The sequence below is a fragment of the Balaenoptera borealis genome, assembly GCF_965194805.1.
Source record: "Balaenoptera borealis genome assembly, chromosome: 13".
In the NCBI taxonomy this organism is placed as follows: domain Eukaryota; kingdom Metazoa; phylum Chordata; class Mammalia; order Artiodactyla; family Balaenopteridae; genus Balaenoptera; species Balaenoptera borealis.
In genome coordinates this window covers 103,499,495-103,524,994 of record NC_138870.1, presented here as the reverse complement: position 1 = coordinate 103,524,994, position 25,500 = coordinate 103,499,495, and the positions used below count along the sequence as shown (strand labels likewise).

Sequence of the window (25,500 nt, the reverse complement as noted above, 5' to 3'; positions counted from 1 at the left end):
CCAGCGGCTATCCCAGCTAATCCCGGGCTCGGCAAGAGGACACGGCCGAGGGACGTTTGATTTCTTTCTGTCCCAGGTTTACAGGAAGCGTCACAGGCTTCTCCGCCTTGGCAACCCATGTAAGTGGCTGCTAAGCCTATTAGGGTCGGCTCCATCCCTCCAAGTTTTGCCACCGGAAAATCCTGAATCAGACCTGCCCATATCCAGGAAGGCTCCGAAGCAGTGCGGGGCCCATCGGCATCTGGGGAGGCAGAGTGCCGCCGACCAGCTGGCCCAAGAGCCACGCACACTTCCCTTACACCCCGGCCAGCGCATCCACGCGGGGCGGCAGGCCCACCCCCAGGCCTGTGTGGTGGTGTTTCCACGCTGGTGTTTTCATGCGGGTGTCCGTGGAAGGTGCAGGATGGACCGCGTGACAGCCGAGGCGGGGCTGTGAGGGAGACGTTTTAATAAGGCCCGAGATGTGATTACACTTCTTCAGGGACTGAACAGATGAGCTTCTCCGAGTTGATCTACCTTAGATATCACACACCATTAATGAGATAATAAGGGCCTTTCAATTAATGATTTGAATGGTGGGTGTAATTTTTTTCTTTAATGGCAAGACTAATTCACAGCAGAAATGAACAGGGAGAGAGATGCTCTCAGCTGCCCTCCACCTCACCTGCAGGGCCGGCCCGTCCTGATGGAGGCTCGGCTGGGAAACCTCCAGACCAGGTGGGCTGTGTCAGGATGCAATCCAGGCCCCAGGGAGGGAAAGGGCCTCAGTGCTGGGGTTGGAATGTCAGTCTCCACCAGGAAAGAGAAATTCTTCCTTTGTGAAAGGGAGGGAGGGGGAGGGATGGAGGGGGAGGGACGGAGGGGGGAGGGAGAGGATGGGGGAGGGGAGGGAGGGAGGGCAGGTGGAGGTGGGGAGGGGGAGGGAACAGGAGAGGAGGGAGGACCCACCAGTGCTCCCAGGAGTCCTAAAAAGCAGCCCTGCAGAACCAGAGTCACTTCCCCAGCAGATCCCAACTTTGCCTCACAAGCTGGAACTGCCTGGGCCTTCAGAGGCACCCAATAGTGAAAGCCAAAGCCTGCACCGCGGGCAGCCCTTGCTGGGCAAACTCTGGGGACCTGTGTCACGCTCAGGCTCTGGGGCCTGGGGACGGCCGCCCCAAGCAGCCCTCAGCAGGGCGGGCTCACAACCTGCTCGGTCCCTGACCCAGGGACTTTCAGAGGCGCCACATAACAAGCAATTAAAATGCAGCCAAACTTCACACTAAATACACTTTTTCTTATACGGCATAAAAGGAATTTTAAAATTATTATTTTGAAATTATTTAGCGGCAAGTAATTCACTTAAGATCGGCTACGATTCCTAAGAAGGCCTTGTGTGTGCCGGGACTGCTGTGAAGTGACAAACTCTAACCCACGTTTATGCTCAAACATCGTCACGTTTAAATAAAGATGAACAGTGAATGAAATGGACAGGATGTTACTTTTTATAGACGTCACCTGAATGTTTGCTGACTTCACCTTTTGGAGCCCATTTTTTCCAAGTCGCAAAGAACACACGCTGCTTCCTGAGACTGCGGTGGCCGCCCTGCCCCAAGCTTGAGCCCAAACTGGGTCCTGAGTGAGGCTGAATCTCCACGTGAACTCGATGGCCATCCCAGGGAAGCTGCGGCCTCGGTTCAAAATGTGTCATGTAGATAATCCACAGATCCTGAAGATTCTCCCAGGCCTGACAAACAGCGCCACGCTGCCACCCGACACGGCTGGGGCGTGGGAAACGGCCACCCTCGGCCCGGCCAGGCCCGCTTGCAGACTGAGGACGAGAGCTTACGGGTCTGAGCTGCGAGCTGACTCTGGACCCCCAGCTGGGGGGACCCCCAGAGAGGCGCAGCCCTCAGAGGGGCGCTGGCAGCTGGCTCCTGGTCACTCTGCACTGACGGTCATAGCGCCTTCCGCCGAGAGGAAGAGCACGTGAACCCGGGAGAGGCGGACAGCAAGGGCCCAGCTCCAGCCTCGTCTGTCAGAGGCCTGGTGGCCCCGCTGTGCCCACAGCGTCCCTGCCCCGCAAGGCAGTGCCTCCGGCTTCCCCGTGTGTCCAGGGCTCAGCCCAGGAAGACGCCACCCGCCTGCCAGGAGAGAGGCAGTGGCAGGCCGAGGAGTTCCTTGTCCGCTTTGTGGCCGTGGATCTTACGGGAAACAGCAGCGGCCCAGCCGCGGAGCTCACACCCCTGTGTCTGTCACAGCGCCATCAGGAGGACGCAGGGTGGGTTCACTGCTGGCCTGGCCCCTGCGGCAGATTCTGCATTTCCACACTTCGAGAGGAACCCACTTCCACCTGCCAAGGACACTCCCCTCCAGCAAGATCGTAAACACACACGGCACTTCCTGTGCACCCAGGTAAGCAGGACGGGACACCGGAGCCGGAGGGAACTGAGCACCCGCCCGTGGCACCCGTGCGTGGTGGTGCCTCCACGTCACCGCGGGCCCCAGTCCCCCGGATCGGGGCCTCTGGGGTTGAGAGCCAGGGACCTGGGCTTTCAGAAGCTTCCAGTCTATTCAGGTCCCCGACATGATGGGACAGATGGACACAGAGGAACACGGGAAGCTCAGAGGCCAGGGGCCATCCGGGCCGCCAACTATTGACCAGGATCCCAGAAAGAGAAACATGGCGTGAGTCCGCAGCTCGGGAAACTGTCCAGAGATGGAGACCTGGCGTTTTGCAGACTGAATGGGCCCAATGACCGCTCCGGCAGGATGACAGAAAGACACCTCACCAGACGCCTCAAGCGGGGGACAGACAAAAGCCCCCAGAGGCGGGCTGTGGGCAGAAAGGCGGGGATAAAGGCCCGGAGTCAGATGGCACTACACTTCTCAGCAGCAGCGCTGGGCACGAGGAGAGCGTGGAGCGGCGCGCTCAACGGCCAGAGGAGCCGGCTCCACCCTCCACGCCGTCCCGTGCCCGAGGGAGGACGGGACACCCTCACCCTGACTCCCCGCCGTGCTCCTGGACTCTGCGGGTGGCAGGGCATCGGGCTGCGGGAGCACCAGCCCAGCGAGGGGGCAGGGAGCGCCCTGGGCAGGACACCGGGAGGACGCTGCGTGCAGTGCCCGCTCGCGGGATTTCTGGAGAAGCTGCCACTTCCGATAAACCACGGGGGGTGGGTGAACCTGTGAAGAATTCGCAGAGAACGTGGGGACACAACCGCTAAGTCCAAGGGTGACAGGAGGGGACCGACTGACTCCCGTGAGCGGCACTTGGCCCCCACGCGGGGCAGCCCGGCCAGGCCACCCTCTGACCAGGACGCTGGGAGCCGGGGGCCATGGGGCGCAAGAGCGAATCCGCACCTTCCCTTTCTGCTTGCAAAGTCGTTATGTAAATAAATCAAGAAAGAGCTATTTAGAAAGACACAGGTAAATACAAAACACGAAAACTAAAGACAACCTAAGATTGAAACTGGCGCCTTTTGAAGTGAGGGGAAGGTGGGGAGAAGGAATGGCTTGTTTTTGGTGAAAAGGCCTTTAGAACTTTCCGCCTTTTAAAAATATACATACATAAGTAGCTTTAACATTTTTTAAAAAATTGTGATGACTGGGGTTGGGCAAGAATACATGGGGACAGTGCCAACCCCACCCACCCCTCTCCGCTTTCTGTTCGAAAACCCTCTGCTGAGCGGTCTTCCGAGAACTGATGGAAATGCCACACCCGAAAGGAAACCGCTGGACCGCCACGCAAGAATCCTCAGGATCTGAACTTCAATGAGGGCCGCGTAACTACAAAGCCGACACTGTCTCATCTCAGCTCTTGTTTACACTCCTACTGGACCCCGGCCGCGCCCGTGGCTCAGGAGCACGTGGAGCCCATGGTGACGGGGCGAGCAACGCAGAGCCTGAGAATCACCACCGAAGGGGTGACAGCGCTCATCACGGCACCCCCGCAAGAAGAAAAAGAAAATCGGGCACAGGGAGCAGGTGCGGACGGGCCCCCAGCTCTGGCCCGCGGGCGCTGCCGGCTCAGGCTGTCCGTACAGGCATGTGCACTTTCACTCGGGCCCGAGGCCAGGTGTGGCCAGGCGTGGCCCGGTGACGCACGGACACAGAGCGGCCCGCGGGCTCTCCAGGTGGCAGTCAGCGGCCTGGGTGCAGCCCCGGGGCCACCAGGCCCAGCGGGGCCCCGCGGGCTCGGGTTCCATGTGCTCACCCCCCGGAGAGCGCAGGACCCGCCGCAGCGAGGCTGATTTAATAAGAGCACAGCCGTGTCTGAGGACGGTCGTGGGACACAGGCTCCCACCTCTGTTCTTCAAACGCCCGTGGAGAGGGCAGTTCTTAAAGGGACACGACCCGTGGGAGGGCAGGGGCCACCAGGGGGCTGGGTGGAGGCGGGGGCGGGAACCCAGCGAGGGGTGGGGACAGCCAGCCCCTGCCTCCCCTCCCACTCGTCACTCGCTGAGACTGCCAAGCGCACCGCCACCCGCAGGGGCCTGTCCTCGGGGAAGACGGAGAACTACGGAAACGTGTCGCGGACACTGGGGTGGCAGGAGGGGCGGGCGGGCGTCAAGGCGAATCCCTCAGATCGGCGAGTCCAGGCCAGCGCACGGGGGGGGGGGGGGCACGGCAGGGGGTGAGGACCACCTGCGCCAAAGACAACGTGCACCCGGCACTCTCCGAGACCGGGCACCTCGACCGGCAAGCCTGGCACGTGGACGGTCACTCCCTCCGCGGCCCAGTCCCTCCTGCCCCGCAGAGAAGGTGCTGCCGCGGGCACCGCACTGTCCCAACAGACCACAAGGCGGACCACCCACCCTGCCACCCACCCAGCACCGTGCGAGCCCTCTTTCCTAAGAGCTTCACGACGTCACACTAGACTGCGCGGCAAGGGGTCGGCACCCCTCGAGCTCCTAGTCAGGAAAGGTCCCGGCAGCTGACACTCCGTCCACCTCCACGGCCACGCACACCCACACTTCAGCACGCATGCCACCCACGGGAGCACAGGAAAGCACGATCCACCGAAAGATTAGTTTTCAATTGACCCAATTTTGTCTTTAAAATGTCTTGGAATGATGAAGAAAGAGACAATTGATCTTTACGTTGACATTTCCTGACATTTGCTGCTTCAAATGAACACAAGATGAAATACAAACCGTTGGAGGTTAACCCGTGGAAGGCCACTCGGCGGTGCAGCAAAATCAGTGCCGCTTGACAAAGACGCACACCCTGCCCCGGGGCCATTCCTCTGACCCAGCGGAGGGGATGACGCCAGGGAACTAATTAGCTGCCTCGGGGGACTGAATGCACCGTGGATCAAAACAGCAACGGACTTGCCCAGGAGGTGCTGGAGCTCCAAACGCAGGCGAGCAGGACGGTGCTGGAGGCGAGGCCGTGACCCCACGCTTGAGGCCTCAGTGACGGGGCGTCGGGTGGCCCCCCCAGAGGTCCCCACGGACGGAGGACAGGAGGATCTTCCGGAAGGTCCCGCCGACTCTGCCAACTGGTTTCAGAGCGAAGGAAAGGAACGGAGTTGGGACAGGCAAAGGCACGCAAGGCGGCCCCTCCATCCTGTCGGAGGCTCCGAGACCTCACGGTCGTGGACACCCCACACCCACGGGGCAGAGGACACTCACCGGGGGTGACGGCCCCCGCAGGTGTGAGCACAGGCTGTCTCCACTCCACCCGCTTCCACGCGTAATTCTAAAGCTACGGCTGATCTTCAAAGGCCCGGAAGTCCAACCTGACAAAGGCTCTAGCTGACGAGCATTTACATGGAGGCCTCTGGCAAAGCAAACAAATTCCACGGGGCTGGGCCAGAGGCCGAGCACACCGGGCGCCGGCGTCCAGGCCGGAGGACACGTAATGGGCGAGGGCAGGTGAGCGGTGAGGTCGCTTGGCCCTGCGTCTACACGCCGAGCCCGGCTCCGTCTCCTCAAAGATCAGGCTTTGCATCTTGTCTTTCTTTCTGTCTTTGTAAATCAGAGATGCCCCAGAGATTCTTTTAATGGCTTTACTAGTAGGCTCTTTACCAAAGATCCCAGAAGTCTGCGGTGAGGTGCATTTAGGGTGGCCTGCTGAGTGCAGGGCCGGGCTGGGAGATGGGGAGGCCAGCTGGGAGGGGGCTTGAAGGTCATGTACTGGAATCCAGCCCAGTCTGCACACAGATCCGGCATGGTTATTTAGAAATGACCTCTTCTAACCCCTTCTCTGATGACAAGGAACCGATGACTTGGCAGAAAGAAGACTGGTCCAATGAGCACAACACAGGCTTTGAGGATGACCGATGGGCTAGACCAGGCGGGGCCAGAACCCTCCGTCACGGCCACCTGGCCAAAGGGAGGGGACAGCTGGGGCGCTGTGTGCAGATTCCGAGCTGCCACGGGCAGGCGGGAGCACACCGGTGGGCACTGGGAGTCCTCACGTGAGACGGACACACTTCTCGCCCCTGGGGACCACGTGGTGTGCATGCCTGTGTCTGCATGTGCACATGTGTGTGAGCTGAGGGACAGAGTCTGCGGGGATCCCGGTGCAGTGGGACACCTGCTGAGACGTCCAGAGGACACTCAGGGACCTCGGAGCCCAGTGTCACTGAGCAGGGCCCCCAGCCAGGCATCTCACTAAGGGGTCTCACCTGCTTAAGGCGGGAATTAACCCCAGTGAGAAAATCATGCTGACCACTCACTGAGAGGACGTGGAAAATACAACAAACATTCAAACAGGAAAGTTAAAATATCCATAATTCTACTAACCTAAACTAAATGACGCAAACACTGTGACCTGCTTCTGTTAAGTCTTTTTTAATTTTTTATTTATTTATTTATTTTATTATTTATTTGGCTGTGCTGGGTCTTAGTTGCAGCATGTGGGATATAATTCCCTGACCAGGGATTGAGCCTGGGCCCCTGCATTGGGAGTGTGGAGTCTTAGCCACTGGACCACCAGGGAAGTCCCTGTTAAGTCTTTTTATTGTGCATATAAGACAAGCAAACTTGGGATCATTTCTACATGTATATACACATGTAAATATATATATGCATTATATATATATGTACACATGTAGGTGTGTTCCCTATATGTGTAGTGTATAGATTTGTAATGTTGAACACATGTACACATATTTTATATACATATGCAGATGGTTTACATGTGTAGGTCATGTGTGCATCTTACATGTGTATACATGTATGTGTTTATACACGTGTGTATATATAGACGTGTGTGTGTTATATGTATGGACATATATAAACGTGTGTGTGTGTGTACGTGTGTAGATGTGTGTGATTTCGGGTCACACTTTTCCTCCCACACAGAAATATCCTGAGAGCACTGTCCAACATCCGTGACTATTGTTTGAAGATGTGATTTTTGGTAGTTAGAAAATAATTCAGCCAGCAACATACGATAATCCAGGGTACTCTTCTGCCAACGTTGGATATTTAGGCTTTTGACGATTTGTTTTCCCGTAATTATAAGCAAGCGGAATTACCGGATCAAAGGTAAGGCTCTTGACATAGATTATTAACAGCTCTCCAGAAAGGTTGTATCTTACACCCCTTGCAGGAATGAAGGAACAGGCCTGCTTTATGCCAACTTCACCGATTTTAAGAAAGTGCATTTTAAAGAGCATCGCTAAGTTGACAGGTAGCATCTGTTTCAACTTTCAATTCTTCACATATGATCGGAGGACATCTCAGGTTTCCTGGACAGTCTGTCTCACCGTACTGATCATCTCCACCCACTGTCTATCCCACGTAGACATTTTCTTCTTAGTTATTTTGTTTATGATCTTTCAGACATACAGACATTTACTATTTCAAGGCTTAGCTTAAAACGTGTCACCTGAGAGAGAGCTGGCACTTTCTCAGCTTAGGCACCCGGGACCATTTGCAATAATTTGGGGTGTTTCGGTCCCCAAAGTCATATACGTTCTAGCCCCAACTGAGTGGGAGGGTGAGGCTGTGGCTGGGAATTCTCCAGGGAGACTTTCCTTCATTCCTGTCCCGTTCAGAGCCAAGTCTTAGAGAAGCAAGAATCCACACGCCCAGCTCTGTGTGTCGGGCTTGCTCGCTTGGGTTCACGGGTCCTGACTCACGCAGAGGGTTTCTCACTCAACATCCACCTGCTCAGGCTCTAGGTTCTCTTTGGTGCCCTGTGCCAGGCTGTCTGCACTTGGGGGCTGCCCACCCCCCCAGCAGGAGCCAGCAGCTGCCCTCAGGGCCAGCACCAGTTCCATGCTGGCTACTCCTTGAAGAGTCCACAAATTTAGAAAATCCACTTTTCATGTCCATGGTGTGTGTGTGTGTGTGCCTCTGTGTGTGTGTGTGTGTGCATGTGTCACATGGGGGAGGACGAGGGGGGCGTCACTGAGCACTTAGTCGTCATCCTGCAGAAACAGGATACTGCAGATTTTATGGGACAGTCCCTGGTCTTTCCCCAGGTATTCGAGGTTGTCGATTTGAGATATTCTTTAGCATGTCAAGATGAATGTTCTCTTATTTCTACTTTATTAAGAGTAGGGTTGGTTCTTCCTTTCTGTTAAACTCAGGAGAAGCTACGGAACCTCTTAAGACCCCCCGTGCCTTGATGCCGCCGGTTTACTGCTAGGACGTTACAACAACAGTGAGCAGGGAGGAGTGCACACAGCTGCCCTGACCTTGGGGGGCCTGGCTGCAAGGCTGCCCCTGGCTGGCATCTGGAGCTTGGCTCCTGCAAGCTGGAGCTGTGTCTCCGGGGCCAGCCTGCCAAGACTGCCTGCACCAACCACAGGATGCACGGTGGGCACTGGCTGTCCTTCCGGGATCTGGAATTTTGGTGGGCAGAGGGTGCCTCCGCCACCTGCCCCAGTAAAAACCTTGGGCCTGGGCTTCCATCAGCTCCTGGAGGGAGGCGGGCTCTGCGGGGCTCGGGCGGGGAGGGCGTGAGGAGCCACTCATCAACCCACTTCCTAAGCCATTCGTTTACTTTATCATTGGTCCCTTCACCGCCTTTTATCATAAGCCAACTTGACTTTTCCATCTCTAACTTCTTCAGTTAAAGAGTTACTAGGCTTTTTTAAAAAATGTTTTTAAATAATAAAAAGCATTTTGCCCATGAATTTGTTTACAAGCCCAGCACAGGCCACACTCCACACATTTTTTTTTTTTTCCTTTGCAGGTCACCAATTATTAGGGCGTTTCGAGTGTTTTGTGATGGGCCTGATTGAGGTTCACTGATAGAAGAAGGGGACCAAGAACTGCAAATGTGAACTTTACAGACAGTAAAGAGGAGTCTATAAGGTCCCATGTGTTTTTAAATTTACTCTATAATTACAGGATCACTTTCATCTTGACCCACGTATTTTGAAGAGGGCTCTCTCATTTCCAAATGCTTGATTACTCAGGTTTAACTTTATTGTCTAGTTTTAAAGGATTATGCTCAGCAAGTGCGGTCCGTATTATTCCGGTTTTTCAGATCTTGACAATTTTTATGGTCTAGATCAGATGATTAATTTTGTAAATGCTCCACAAACTCTTAAAAACAGATGCGTCTCCACCTGTGGCTGCTCCACTCGACGTCTTTCTGTTTGTAAAGTTTTAGACTCAGGTTTAACCTGCAGACAGAGGGAGACTTTGACAAAGTGAGACGTGGACCACCGCGTCCAACACCGCAGAGCCTCTGCCCGACAACGTCTAACAGCAGAGGCACCTCCGAGCCGCGGGCCGCGCCTGCGGACTGTGGCCGCTTCCCCCTCGAAGTCCACGGGAAGACCGCCAACCTCGCTGCCCCCGAGTCTGCGCGGGCTGCCCACCCGTCCCTCTGGGTTCCACGTGCCTCACACCCTGTGGGCGTGTCCATCTACCCACCCCTCCGCGCCCCCCCACCTCCCCCCCCAGGTCCGCCCCCGCCCCCTTAGGGCTCCTCCTCCAGCCTTACGGCCCCGCCTCCTACTGCACGGGCCCGTTCCCACCCCTGGCTCCCCTGCCCTGTTCAGGAAGCCGCCTGGCTCCTCTCCCGATCACCACGCACACCCCGAGCCCGCACGCTCAGCCCCAGCCTCACTGACTCACTTCCCTTGCAGCGCAGGCCGGTACCTGATCCGCTCCAGATCCGGGTCCCTGGTTCTAGCGCCCCAACCTGCTCCCGCACCTGACCCCTGGCCTCACAATACACAGCGCCCTGCTGTCCCCGCCCACTACACCCCCAGCCAGCCCAGCCCCTCGTGCGTGGAAACGGAGTCTCGTGACAGAGAGCACAGGGCCCGGCGCAGAGGGAGGGCCTGAGGGGACACCAGAGCAGACAGACGCCTCCCCCCGGGCGCTGCCCCTGCCTGTCCCCACCTGGTCCCCGCCGAGCGGCAGCCTGCGATCGAAGGAGACAAGGGGAAGGGCCTGCGCGAGAGGAGGCCCCACCGCCAGGGGTGCGGGGCACGGCGGCCACCACGCACACACTGAGCCCCCCCCGTGGACCGGCTGGGGTTTCCAGGCGGGGCCCTACACCCGGCCTCACCCGGGCTCACAGCCTCCCGGGGCTGGCGGCCACCACGCACGCACAGGAAGCCGTTTCTCCCCGTGAGGCTCGTCGTTCATCAACGTATATGCAGCAGCCGATTACCTTCTCAGAAATATTTACAGACCTCTGAGCTCCCGAGGTCCCCGCAGAGAAGGTCCCTGATTTCACTGGAAGTTCCACGCTCTGTTCACCATAAATTAATTGCTTTGTCTACTCTGAAAAACAAAGCACTGCACGCTGCTGCCTCTTTTGCATCTAAGGGACTTGACCTCTTCGAAATCCAGAAGCACGATGCCAGCTCCTATGCGGGGAGAAACTTCGATGTCACAAAGCACCTCTGCACCCACGCTGCCGGGTCATACCCCCCGGGAGGCAGTGAGGTAGGAATGATCCCCCCTGGGTGCTGCCCTCCCCACCAAGCAGCAGGGCCAGGGCGAACCAGGCTCTGCGGGCTGTGAATGAGGACCAGGGGGGCCGCACGGGGGCTGTCGGACCCCCGATGTCCTGGGACACGAGGACAAACTAAGCAGCTCAGACTTTGGGGGGATAAACTAGAATGATTTTCTAGGGTCGCTCATTACCAACTGCTTTATAAGCTGCCCTTATGAATCAGCCAAAGGGCCCGGTAAGGCCAGCACCCCCAGCTCACCTGCATCCCCATCGGAGAGGAGGAGCAATCAGGGGCACGTGGCAGCTCTGGTTCAGGACCTGAGCCCAGCCCTTCAAAGGCATCTTCAGCCATGTGCACCCGAGGGGGGCAGTGGGGGGCCTTGGTCGCTCACCCTCTCTGGGCCCCAAGTTCTTACCGTGGGGCACCCCACAGAGGGCAGAGGGCAGGGACCAGGTCAGTGTGCCAGCCGCACTGCCAGGGGACACAAGACTGGGCACAGGGGGGCTCCTTCCCCCACAGGCCCTACAGAATCTGGTTAGAAAAAGGCAGCCGGGGAGAATCAGGCTGCGGGCGCTGAGGCGGGGACCTCCGTGGCTGGCAGAGTGGGGACGGGGGGCTGGGGGGAGAGGCCGGCTCCGGACACCCAGGGTGTGGCGCCTGCGGGCTGCATTCGGGCAGAGCTGGGGACCCGTCACCTGCAGGACGGATGGCACAAGGTCTGCCCGGGGGACAGCGAATCCTCGGGGGAAAGTACAAGGTCCCTGGGGCACCAGACCTCAGGGCAGGAGTGACCGTCCACCCCGGGAGGTGCCCCCCTCCAACCAGACGACCCAGCGACCCTCCCGGAGGCCCACAGAACGGGACGCAGCCAGACCCCTGGCCTGGGCAGGTCTCAGAAGCCGAAGCACACGAGAAGAGGCGGGACCCCGACTTCACCAGGCTCTTGGGAACTGGACGCAGGGAGCCAAGCCCATGCCCTCCCGCCAAAAGCACCCACACCGCTGGGCGTGCTGAACACTAGGAGGCCTCCGTCTTTCTCCTGAAGACGCCCCTCAGGAAATGACTGCTCCCACGGAGATGACACGGCGGTATGCCATTTCCCCAGGGGCAAATCACGATTCTGCAGAGTGAGGGCCTTTAAAGCCTTTTCCATGGATGTTCCACTGTTGGACCCTCAAGCTGTCTTCCGTGCACACAGAATCATGCTCCTAAACTGCCACAATTGCACAGGCAATTGCCCCGTGCCCACCAGGGCTCCAAAGCTGCTTTATTTAATTTGTTTTCTCTTCTTGTTTGCTTTCCCATTCAGCTCCATTCCCCACAACGCCCTGCATCCAACCCCACGACACCCAGGCCTGAGTCCATCCTGAGTTTGGGGGAGAATCGACCTCATGGCTCCTCCGAGTTCTGGCGCACCGGCTGCTGCGCTGTGCTTGTCCCCCGGCCTCGGTGAACCTCGAGTTAAGAGAGCAGGGCCCTGAGGAGGCCAGCAAAGCGTTCTAACCAGCCACCCAGTAGCACTCTCCAGTTACAACAGGGCAGCGTCTCTGGCCAGACAGCAACACGAGAGCGAGGGGCAAGGGGCTCGTCTTCACGTCTTCCAAGGCCACCAGGGACGCAGCCACGTCAGGTGGGGCGGCCACACTGCAGAGCCCTGGGCAGCCCTCCACGGGCTCCTGTGCGTGGGCCGGGAAGACAGGAAGGCCAAGCGGGGCGGCCCAGGAAGGGCCAGAGCCGGCCCAGCACCGCCCACCCGCGGGCACCTCCTCCCACCCAGCTCAGGGACCCTGGCGTCCAGGGCTGCTCCTAGGGGCCCTGGACCCTGGCAGCACCGTCCCTGTTTGCAGAGCAGGAGGAAGAAACGGAGGGCAAGACCCTTTGCACGAGGCCATTACCAGCTTCAGGTCCCTGTCCCCAGCCGGGACTCACGCCGGCGGGCAAGGGCCATTTCTCGGGCACGCGAGGCTCAGGGGCCGCCCAGCGGTGGGGGTCACGAGCGGCTCCTGGGACAATGACGGGCCTTGGGCTCAGCGCACCCCCTACACTCTTTCCGAACCACCGCCCCCCACCAGGTGCGGGCCCTGCGAGGGCAGTGATGTCCGGCTGGGGCCTCCCGGAACCGCTTCCCCCACCAGAGAAGCCCCAGCGTAACTGAGGCAGCGACACCTGAGCCACCGTCAGCCTGGGGGACTCGGGCACCTGCATCACCTGTCGTCCAGGTGAGAGCTGGCCGGGCACAGGCGTGGACGCTGGCCCTGGTCACCAGGGAGGCGGGGCCCTTCTCCCTTCCAACCAACGGCCCGGCCAGCCTGCGGGCTCTCCCGCCCCTCCATGGACAGCAGGCCCTCGGGGGCCCCCGTCGGCCACCCGCGGTCACCCCCCCTCACTCAGCGACGCAGGCCGGCGCCGGGCTCTCTCGGCACCTCCACGTGCCCAACGCAGAGTGACCTGGGGGGCCGCAGGCCTCCCATGACCCCGAGGGGGCAGGGCAGGAGGCTGCCTTCTCCCCAGTTCACAGACAGCGACCGGAGGTGGGAAGAGGCAGGGCGGGGGCGAAGGCCGCCCTGGAGCCCGGCCCCCGCAGCGCGGCACCCGCGGGCACGGCCAGGCCCGTGCTGACAGCAAGGGCAGGAGCCGGGATGAGAAAAGGGACCAGGTCTCCCCATCTAGCACCTCGGGGCGGGGCAGGCTGGGCGCTGGGCTCTGCTGGCCCGGGCAGAGGCCCTCCCCGTCCACCGTCTCCTGGTGGCCGAGATGGAAAGCCCCCGGGCGCTGCGGCAGGGCTGGGTAGCTCCCCACGGCCCTCAGCGGGTGGCGCAGGGTCCTCAGAGCGTCTGACAAGCACGGGAGCTGAGGGACCGCGGGCCAAGCGAGCTGCCCAGTGTCACCACACTGTGGCCTGGGACAACAGGGCCTCCTTCCCTGTCCCCTCACCTGAAAGATGAGGGGCTCGAGGAGGTGAAGCAGCCAGAGAGTGACCCCCAGCCAGTGAGGGGCAGAGCCTGGTCCCTGGTCCCCTCCGCTGGTGTCTTCTCACTGCACCCCAGGCGGCCCGCCCTCCCAGGGGTCAACACCGCACACAGTACCACCGCACAAGGCACACCTGGGGGCGGGGACGGGGCGGGGGCTCGGCCCACCTGGGGCCCCTGGGTCGAGCACAGAGCCTCTGATGGATGGCGGCGGGTGTAGCTCTCCCACTGAACCGCTGCGGAAACGTGGCTCAGAGAGGCTAAGCAACCACCCCTGGGTCACACAGCTACCAAGTGCCGGGCAGCTAGGCCATCTGATCACGCGGCCAGCCCCTTCCCTAATGCCCTACTCGCCACAGCTGTCACGAGGCTCCCAGGAGCCCCCCGGCCATTCTGCTGAGGACACACACCGGCCGGCTCAGGGGGGATCTCCTGGAGTCCATGACAGCACGTTTAATAAGGCCAGTGTCGGCAGAGCCCAGGCCCCATGTGATCTGTGCCCTCGGCCGTGGAGTCTCAGGCGGCAGGTCAGCGGTGACCACAGGCAGCCCGTCTCCAAGCTCCTCCACAAATAACCCTGTGAACTAAATCTAACGCACCTCCCTCCCAGCAGGAAATCACACTCGGGTTCTTCTGAAAAGGCATTTACTTACTTGAAAATCTCTTTCTTCCAGTATTTCTTTCCTCCATCTCACGAGAAAAGCAGCACACACGTACAAGTGGAAATGCGCGAAGCCCTCGGGTTCCGACTGCAAGAGAGAACAGCCGAGAAGGTCAGCGTGCAGCCCAGACAGGCCGGCCGGGGACACGGAGCCGGGCCGGCTTGCTCGCTTTTTTACTCAAGGCCTTCCTTTGTAATCCTCATCTCATTAAAATAAGGACAATTTTCTCTCTCGGGCAGCGGGACACAGCGGACGTGCCCGGCGACCGGGTGCTCGCTTGCTTTCTTGCACGGGTGATGGGCAGCAACGATAAAAGGCCAGTCCGAGGGGCCCCCATTCTACGCACCCCGTGAGAAGGGACCCGTTTTCCCCACAGAGGCCGATCACTCAGCCCCGAACGAAAGGCAAGAGCAGAGCAGGCGTCCGGCCCGGCACTGCCCGGAAACGACGCTGACCGGAAGCGTGGGGTCAGCTGCGTGCCCCCCGAGTGGTCACCTGCACCCCTCCTCGCTGCTCCCCGCGCTGCCAGGACAGACCTGGCAGCGGGCAGGGTGGGGAGAGGCAGACCCAGGGAGATGGGATAGGAGACCATGGAAATCATAAAATCCCAACTTGTTAGTGAGTCGGGACAAGGGGTTCAGCACAGCTGTGAAAAGAGGTCAGATGCTAGATGGTTTGACGGTTGAGCCAACAAAATAGGCTGACGAATGTGGGACCTACGGGGCAGGAGAGAAAGAGGAACCAAGGATAATACCAACATCCTTGGCCTGAACAAGCGCCAAGAGGAAGCCGCCGTTTCCTAAGAGGAGGAGAGGTTTGCGGGAAAGGGTGCAGGAGAAAGTGTGTTGACGGGAAGGTTGTGAGTCTGTCCTGTGGACACACACCTGCCAGGCATCCGAGGGGAGCCGTCAGGCAGGCAGTGGGACAGATGCGTCCAGGGTGCGTTACCGAGTCCAAGCTGGCTCTGCTCGCCGCACGACAGGCCAATACATCGGAGACGAGGAATATGACTTTATTTGGAAAGCCAACAGACCGAGGAGATGGCAGACTAGTGTCTTTGTAAAACCACCTTATCGGGGGTTTGGATGCCAGTTTCTTTTATAGCACAGAGAGGGGGAGGAGATGAGAAGTAAAGTGAAGAGGCCCTAAGTTTTGCAAATACCACCTGGAATAATGGCCAGCCTCAGGGAGGGGATGTGTTGATTTCTTCTTTCTTGTAGCCAGCCATCCACAGGTGGAACAGGGTTCGGATGTTTCCCTGAACAAAGGCGCTTTGGTTTAACATTCAGGGGGCGGGGTTCCCCGAGGCAGGCCATTACGTAGAGACAGTATCCTTTCAGTGAACAAAAGCAGCGGAAAGCAAAGGTTAAAGTAAAAGAAACAGATGCAACATGTAATCAGAATTGGCTCTTCCGTGTTACAAGTGCAAGAGGATGGCCCCACGGTCCAGGCCACAAGTTTACACTGAGGGCCTAGCGGGAATGAGCAGGGAGATGGGAGGAGTCACAGGAGAGTGTGAGGTGCTGCCAGAGGGTCAGGTAACACGAGCCCGGGGAGGTGACTGACCACTGGGTTTAGCCACACGGACGTCACTGGCAGGTGACACTGCCTGGAGTGTTAGAGGGCGCCGAGGAGAAAAGCCAGAGACGGGAGTGCGCTTCTGCATCTCGCTGCCCTGTGCTGGCTGAACTGGCGTCGACACGCTGAGCAGAAGTGCCGCAGCGCGGCGGCATCCTTGCCTTCTGCTTCCTGCCCGCTGCTTTGCACATTTCGCGCCGGAGAAGCAAGCTGTTTTGCACTAGAACTTTGTGTAGATAACGCGTAGCACGTTAGGACAGTGCCCTCCTATTCCTAATTTACTAGAGTTCTTATGGATGGTTACAGAATTTCATCAGATGCTTTTCCTGAATCAACTGAGACAATGAGATTGTTTTCCTTTAATATGTGAATGTGGTGAATTACATTAGTATCAGAGTTTCTTTAATGTTTAACCAACCTTGCATTCCCGGTAAGCTCAATTTGGTCACAGTACGTTATAGTTTTTAATCACAGCTGGGCCCTGTTTGCTGATCTTTCATTTAGGATTGCTGCTCTCACACTTACAGAAAACTGGCCTCTCATGTTCCCTTCTAGAACCATCCTTGTCTACTTTAATCACGAAGGTTGTGTTTGTCTCTTTCCTCCTCCTCTTCTCTTCTCAGAGTCTGTACGAGACTGGGATATCTGTCCTTCGAAAGTTGGCTAGAAATGGGCTGGGCATGATGTCTTCTTTGTGGAAAGGTCTGTATTCCTGATTCAATTTCCATATGATTATAAAACACTTCAGACTTTTTAAAATTTTTGAAAACTTTTCTTTTTGTAGGAATTTGCCACCTAAGTTTTCAAGGTTGCTCATAATATTCTATTTTTCTTTGAACCTCTGCTGCATTTGCAGCATCTAGACATTTCTTCAAAAATCATTATCCTTCTTGAAATGCAACCTTTAGAAGATCCTCTAATGAGAGGTCTTTTGGCAGTAAACCCTTTCAGTTGTCGTCTAAAAATGTCTTTACTTCATTCTCATTCTTGAGAGATAGAACTGTTGGTTATTACTTTTAAAGATGTTAAAAATGACATCTTTTAGCCTCCACTGTTTAATGCTATCAATCTATTTGTCATTCCCTTGTAGGAAATCAAACTTTTCTTTCTGGCTGCTTTTGAGATACCCTCTTTGTCTTGGATGTTTTGCATTTTCCTTATAATATTTATTCTGCTAGAGATATCCTGAGAATGGGTTGCTTTCATCAGTTTTGGAAAACTCTCATCCATTATCTCCTATCAAACATCCATCTGCCCCCTGCCATTCTCTGCATTTTCTCAGAACCCAGGTTAGGCAGGTGTCAGGTCTTTTCATTCTCCTCTCCATTTCACTTAACCTCTCTTTTTATATGTTCCATCTCTTTGTCTGTCTGGGAGAATTACTTTCTTCAAATCTTTCCTCCAATTTACTAGTCATCTCTTCAACTGTATCACAATTCCTGTTTAACTCACCTATTAAATTTGAAACTTGCTTCTTTTCTCAGACCTGCTTTGTAGATTATGAGTTTCCCTTTCCTCCTTCTTTTTCATTCACTATGTTCCTTTTTATCACTTTCAACATGTTAAACTTATTTTCTAGCACTTCTCAGATAACTTTAAAGTCTGTAGTCTTTGTAGGTCTCTTTCTTGTAGCTTGTTTTCTCTGCTGAGTCTTGCTCTTAGTGGCCTGCTTCCTTGTACTTTAGTGATTTCCCCCTCTTGGAGCTTATGTTTGATGAAATAAAATTATTTTTAAGGCAGGACAAAAAATGTTTTAACATAAAATCCTCTCTGCCAGTCTGGGCCACTACCCCTCTTTAGCATGCACTGTGCACCTACGCTACACATGAACCAGACCTCCCAAAGGACACGGGCATGCCTGCTCCATCACAGAGAGCAACTTTCTCCTGGCGCCAGCAAGGTAACTCCTTAGGAGATAACATTTCTTAATCCTGTAAGGGGTCAGGATGACCTACTACTCGCCTTGTACGTGCAGATCTGGACTATGTAAACTGTCAATACGTCATTTGATGGAGTATTACTCCTTCTCTCGAAAATGTATGTAACTGTGCTTTAACTTCTAACGGGAGGAATAGTCCTCAGAGCTTTCTGAAAGACTGTCTCCCAGGTTATTATCCTCAGGTTGGCTCGAATAAAATTCTCCATTTCTTTCTTAGATTGACTATTAATTTTTCGTCGACATGTTCCTTGGAACTTTTATCTGTTGGAATTCTTTGAAGCGTGTATCAAAAATGGTTTTCTTTGGGGAAAAAAAACTTTGTGCTTGCTTCTGCCAGAGCCTAAAGGCACTATTATCCCAAGACTACTTTCAACTAAATTTTCAGCTTGAAATTTTCTAAGACAAGTAATACGAATTGGGACTCCAAACTCATGTGAATTCAGGACTGCGGTTAGATACTCCGAAGGGAGGTGTTTTCCTTCCTTTTTCCTTAACTTCCATGGCCAAGGCCAAGAAAGGCGACCAGCAGCACCTGTTCAGTCCCTGGACAGGCTCCAGGTTTGTCTCCTGCCTGAGGCTCATTACAACCAGGCAGAAGGCCCTGGAAATTAATTGGCAGGTGCCCCTGGGTGAAGGCCTGCTTGGATGCTGCTCCCTTCTCTCTCTCGATTTACATTTTCTCGAGATTTCTGCTATACGAGAGTCTCTCTTCCTTTGCAGTTACGTTTTTGAAAAATACACCAGCAGCCTTCGCTGTATCCTGTGATGGAGGGGCCTCTTAATTTGCTTAACAACCTTTATTTAACCGGGGAGTGCAGAGGTCAGCCTCAGGCCAGCCCTGAGACCCATCCTCACTCGGAATTCAGGAGGTTGGGCTGTGAATCCTGCGTCCCCATAAGGTACCCCCCAGCTGGCGAGCGGAGTTCGGTATAAGCCACGCGTTCACGGGAACACAGAGTTCGGGGAAAATGGAGTTTTACAGCTTCGCTTAAGTGGATTATTTGTCTTCGATGACTTGGTAAATTATATTAAAATAGCAATTTAATAAATAAAAATTTCATATCCTAATGGAAACTGGGCTTCTGCTCTAATGAAGCTTAACCTTGACAATAAACACCACCGTCGGCTGCCCGGGTGGGACGAGCCTAGGAGGCAGGCTCTCCGCAGTGGACGCCCACACGTCGCAGGGCCCACCACCCGTGCCCACTCAGGACGGGGGTCTCCGTCGTCTCTGGGATCTGGCACATGCAAACGGGACCTTCCCGACTGGTGCAAAATCAGCCACGGGGACCGGTCGTTTCCAAACAAGCCCAGGGGGGAGACGGTGAGCACACAGAGAGCTCTCCAAGGGAAGAGGATGAGCCTTCGGGAAGCCCCCTGGGCAGGGGCCAGTGCTGGCTGACCGCGGCGCCGACCCCCTGGAAGCACAGTGCTGCGGCCATTTCAGAGCAGGCTCTAGGGACGTGCCTGACCCTCCAGTCGAGGCCTTCCGGCCGCCACCGCACAGGGCCCAGGCTGCAAATCCTTATCTCCCACCTCCCCAGGCTCCAGACGACTTGGGAGGGAAAGGAGGCCAGAGAGCTGGAAAGGCCACTCAGCGGTACACCAGGACGACAAGCAGCCCTTCTGCCTTCGTGGCAGCCCATCACCTCTGAAGAGCAAGCCTGTTAGCAGAGTCTCCTCCTAAAATGCTCACCCTCGGGATTCTGAGGCCGGGGAATTCTGGGGGTCAAGGAGGAACACCGGTCCTATAACGAACGTCATTTTTAAAAATCATAAAATCATCTCTCTAGCTGAGGAAAAGACAATTCACATAAGACCCCAGATGCACTTGAAAATGACCATTTAAACGCCCCAATCCCATTCCAGTCGGATCAGACATCTGAAATCTCAGGTCTTAAGACTTTTATTACCTGCAGTCAACTGTGTCTAGCAAACCCAAACCCCGCTCCAAAAAGAAGGCAGCAGGATGATGGATGCCCACGTTACCGCAGGGGACCCCCGGCACTCAGAGCCCCTCCCAGGGCAGACAGAGGAGAGGAAAGGACACCCTGACAGGCCAGGACTGCAGGCAGGTGGGCAGCCTTTGGGTGGGTGGGGCCCATCCCTGTAGGATTTCCCCTGGGGGAGAGGTGGAAGCACCCAAGAATGCATCACACCAAATAAGCGCAATAAGCTGTGGGAGAGATGCTCAAGTTCTCTGAAAGACATCAAAGAAAACCTAATAAACAGGAAGATACACCAGGTTAATGGACAAAAATTTCAAACCTGGAAAGATGTCAATTGCCTTCCATTATAATTTATAAATCAAGGTATTTCTAATAAAAATTCCAACCATGTTTTTTTGTGGAACATGAAGCATATTCTAAGGTTGATGTTGAAGAGCAAAGGGCCAAGAATAGCAAGACAAGCCCACAGATGGACAGATAAGGGGAAGATTTACATCCACTCTCAAGACATTTTGTGAGACTGATGAAGACCATGTGATCTGGGCCTAGGACAGGTGGGCCAGGGGAGCAGAGACCCCAGGCACAGGCCCGTGGTAATGTGGGTATTTGTCTTTGGCAGACAGGGTAGGCAGACCAGCTGGGGAAGGATGGATTATTTGATAAATGATACTGAAATAACTGGCTATCCATATGGAGAAAGTAAAATTAGGTCCCTACCTCATGCCATACGTAAGCCCCAATTCGTGGATTACAAAGCAACCTGCAAAGGCAAAACCTCAAGAGCATAGGCATCAATTTTTTAAAAAATCAGTAAATTTGACAACACAAAAATTTTAAACTTATGTTTGACAAAGGCACTATAATTAAGGTAAATGTATAAGGCACAGACTAGCAAAGGATATCTGCAGTGCATATATGACTGACAAAGGACTGTATCCAGTATCCAGTATATATACATGCGTATGTGTGTATATATATACATACACACACACACACACACACACATATTTTTTAATCCTCCTAAGAATCAATAAGAAAAAGACAAACTACCTAATTAAAAAAATGGGCCAAGGATGTGAACAGACCTCGAGTGGTCAGTAAAAATAGGAAAAGCTGCCCATACTCACTGGTAACCAGGGAGGTGCAGAGCAAGACAGGTAAAAGAAAGATGTCAGTTCTTGTTTTTCAAATGGGCAAAGCCTAGAAATTGTGAGGACTGCAGAGTATAGGAGAGGATGTGGGCGGAAAGGAATTCTGCGCATGCTGGGCGGAGGGGTGGGGGGATGCAACTGCTGTGAAGAGCCTGGTAGTATCGAGATGTTTGCATCCTGTAACCCAGAAAAGTCCTGTCCTAAACAGAGCATCTCCTACACCAGGGTATAAGGAGACACGTACAAGAACGTTAGGATTGAGCGCTGTTTGTAACTGCAAAAAACTTAGAAACAACTCACATGTCTTTCAACAGGAGATTGGATAAATTATAACATATTCATACAGTGTGAAGCTATAAAGAGTGAAAATAAATGAAATACAGCTACATCCATCAACATGAATAAGCATTAAAATATAAAGTTGAACACAAGAAGCAGGTCACAAAAGAATATTTAAGTGTGATGCCGTTTATAGAAAGTTTCAGAATATCATCAAGATCATAAATATTGTTTATAGATATATATGTATGTGGTGAAAATGAAAAAAAGCATGTTTAGAAATTACAAAAACCAATTTCAACGTAGTGGTCACCTCTGGAGAATAAGGAAGGAAGCTTCAATGACAAATGTGAAATTTAATTTTTAAATCAGTAATAAATGATCTGAAACAAAAATGAAAAACGAACTGTCAGATTTGACAGAACTGTGTAGTTAGTACACAGGCATTCACTGGATTATTAGCTACACTTTCTGTATACTTAAGACTTTTTAAAATTTAAGTAACTAATAAGAACCTACTGTACAGCACAGGGAACTCTACTCAGTACTCTGAAACGACCTATATGGGAAAAGAATCTAAAAAAGAGTGGATATATGTATATGTGTAACTGATTCACTTTGCTGTACAGCAGAAACTAACAACATTTTAAATCAACTATACTCCAATAAAGTTTTTTTTTTTTTTTAAAAAGGCTTTTTATAATTAAAATAAAAGAAACAGACTGGGGACTAAATTGCAATGGTCTTTTCTGGGGTCACTGGGTGAGGGACCACTAATTCCTGTGGCTCCAGCCCAGCCTGGGGCATCTGTTTGGCCCCAGCCACCTCGCTGTCACTCAGACTGTGGCCTCAGGTGGATTCTGACCTCCACAACCTTGGGCAACCCCTGCTCATGTCTCCTCCCAGGGCCACAGGCACAGGGGGCGGGGGGCAGCCCCTAACTGCCCTCCGTCTTCCCTTTGACCTTCTTCTGAGACTCTTTCCTCTGCCCTTAAACCAGCGGGGCTGTTGGCATGTTTACACTCTTACAGAGAAGGCTTGATTTTTGAGAGAAGCTCAGAGGATGAGAACTTAATGCAGAAAAGCTGTCCCCGGGGCAACCCGGCCTCTCCCCTCTCCTCCAGCTGCTGGCCAGAGGCAGAAGATAAACCCGGGCGCTCCTAACATGAGTTTTCTTCAAACTGCATGTCAGGTTCCACAGTGGATCTAGTTTTGCTTATAAAATGACAAAATGAAAGTCTGAAATGACTACACGATTAACTAAATGCAAATGACTTACATACGGTGTACAAGTGTACAAAAAGTAGGCAATCAGGCAAAGAAACAGCTTTCCTTCTATTTTTTATAATAGAGAAATTGTGATAAAAGGAAAAATTTTTCACCTTTAATCGCATCATTAAACTTTGCTTATAATTTTTGGCACTGAAATAAAACCGAATGGCCTTCTGGCACAGGAGATTTTCCTACGTACATGTATTTATGTAGATGGATTTCTGAGGCCATTCAAACGACAGGAATTGTTTCCCATTCTTTGTGCGGATCCGAGTGCACCAACTTCAGCTGTGCAAGCAAAATCTTTGCTATGATTTCCTTTGAAATATTCATCACCAGGCCAGTGCATGACACAATTACCTACCAGGAATGCAGAGCACGGCCATCTTAAAATTCACACCAACGCCCTCATGTTTGGGGCCTGGGCTGGTAATGGAACTGTAAATCACATTTCATTATGCAGCCAAATCCTGAGGCATAAATGAGCTGGTGCTCATCCAGCCGGCCTCAGAGTGACTGATCTATTATCTCTTGCCAGATAATTCAGGCATGTGTCTGTCCACGTCTGAGAACACTCCAAATGGCTAAATGACAAAGGTCACGGCCAGTCCAATTCATTCCAGGAGTCACTGGTTGCATGCTCATCCAACAGGGAGGGCTGGTCTGGGAAAGGGAGGTGACCCACCTGCTGTCGCTCTGATGTGTCAGCAATTCCCAACTGAAATGAACATTTTAAAGCTGGAAAAAGCATAAGATAACAAAGAATACTGAAATATTTGTTTACATTCCTAAGAAATGTTTATTCCTTTGTTGATGATGTATCTATATATATACATATATATGTGTATATACACACACACACACACACATACATATGTATAAAGAGACTGAATATAGAAGCTTGGAGAGTCCAAAATCTGCTGGGGAAGCCCAGCAAGCTGCAGACCCAGGGAAGAGCTGATGCTGCAGTTGAACTGCAAAGGCCTTCTGGAGGCAGAATTGCTTCCTGCTCAGGGGAGGTTGGCCTCTGTTTCATTCGGGCCTTCAGCTGATTAGACGAGGCCCACCCATGTGATGGAGGGCAATCTGCTTTATTCAGAGTCCACTGATTTAAATGTTAATCTCATCCAGGAACACCTTCACAGAAACATCCAGAATAATATTTGACCAAATAGCTGGGTATCGTGGCCCAGCCTGGTTGACACACAAAATTAACCATCACCCAGATCATGATCCATCTTCAATTTTGAAAGGCATTCTCCAGTGCTGTGTTCCTAGGTCCTTTTAAATGACCAACGATTGGTTTAGGTATTCAATTAATCAACAACAGAAACAACAAGCTCCTACGGCTCACAGAGCCATAAGGGAGAAGTTGATCCTTAAATGCAGACAAGGCACACCAGCGAAAACCAGTTAAGAGCCAAACAAACAATGGCTTTGATTTAAATATGTTGGCACGGGCCTCAGGACAGACACACATTCCCCCAGCACGTGCGCTCGGAGCAGACTGTGTGCCACTCGGTCCCCCTGCAGCATGGGCCACTCGTCACCTCCAAGAGACATCAGGCGAGTGGGGGCTCGCACCACAAGTTCACATCACAAGTGTTGCACTGCCTGCACATGCCTGGCTCTTTTATGGATGAAATCAAAGGCATCCTTTGAATACTGCTCTGTCAAAACTTCATGAATTATACAAGTTCTGGAGAACTGCAGGGGCCAGAGCCAGCACTGCATCGTCACTAACCTCCGCTGTCCTTCTTACGGCCCCTCCCATTTCCCAGATTTAAACATTGCATCCCTGATGGCCTGGCATCTTTGTGAGACCATGAATCACGGTCTGGACTATGGGCACCGCCTTACAGGCGTTTTTGCTACCCTGTCCAACCTGATAATCTCTACTGTTGTTTACAGTTTGTCAAGGATGATCCTGGCAAATTAAAAGGAAGAAGATCCTGCTGTGGGTCCTGATTATTTTTTCTTTGAAGTAAGAAATGACATCACACCAGTTAAAAACTCAAAGCTTCAATTCTCTCTGTAGACCAGACTGAGCCAAGAGAGCAGAAAGGTCAGAGTGAGTGAGTGAGCTGCAGCTCTCGGTGAACAAGCCAATTGTTCGTCCACAGCCCTGCGAGGACGGGGCGGCACTTCCCTTCGCTGGACAGGCAGGCCTGCACACGTGCCCGTCCACAGGCTGGCACCGGGAGAGCTCAGGTGGCACACCCTGCCTGTGGGGTGAGCGTGTGCTCGGGAGCTGGTTTCCGCCCCCCCACCGCCCCCGTCTCCGCCGCAGCTCCAGCCCTGGCCTCCTCCCCGACTCTCTCCTGACGCTCCTCCCAGCTCCCAAGGCCTCGAGGGCCCCTGCCTCTGCCCGCACCTCCCCGGCCGCCTCCCCTGCGGCCTCTCTTGGCTGACTCCGAGGGTCCCCCCCGTGCTCAGTGCCATGTCCCCACAATACACCAGGACACGCGTGTGCAGCCCGCTCCTGTACCCCTCCCCTCTGCGCAGACACCGGCCCATGGGGACCCCTGTGCCCTCCTGGAGAGGGCAGCTGACCTGGTCCCAGCTCCGGCGCTGCCTCAGCTGCCAAGTGCTCGTCCAGGAGCGCAGAGCGCGTGTCTACTCTCGGGGCAGGTTCGGGAAGGCCAGGGTGACGTGTCTAGGTGCACAGCACGAAGCCCTGCGCCCGGACGGGGTCAGAGAATGAGGCCGACACCCCGATGCGCATCTCACGGTGAGCACGAGTGTGAAACTTGTTAAAGACGGACAGACAGCTTAGCTCCACACGAACCTCAGGCACCTCGATGGAAAGGGAGGGCTGAGCCAGACACCTTCTCAGGCCT

The 25,500-nt window shown here is 54.1% G+C and overlaps 1 protein-coding gene across 6 annotated transcripts in view; it reads right to left on the bottom strand.

The window, feature by feature from the left end:
* The window catches only part of TBC1D22A (TBC1 domain family member 22A), a 314,445-nt gene that overhangs the window by 19,360 nt on the left and 269,585 nt on the right, over positions 1–25,500 (bottom strand). For all 6 annotated transcript variants that reach the window (XM_082350602.1, XM_082350601.1, XM_082350604.1 and 3 more), the window contains one exon: positions 14,484–14,579. In XM_082350602.1, the coding sequence (XP_082206728.1) occupies positions 14,484–14,579 (96 nt within the window). The remainder of the gene's footprint in view (positions 1–14,483; positions 14,580–25,500) is intronic.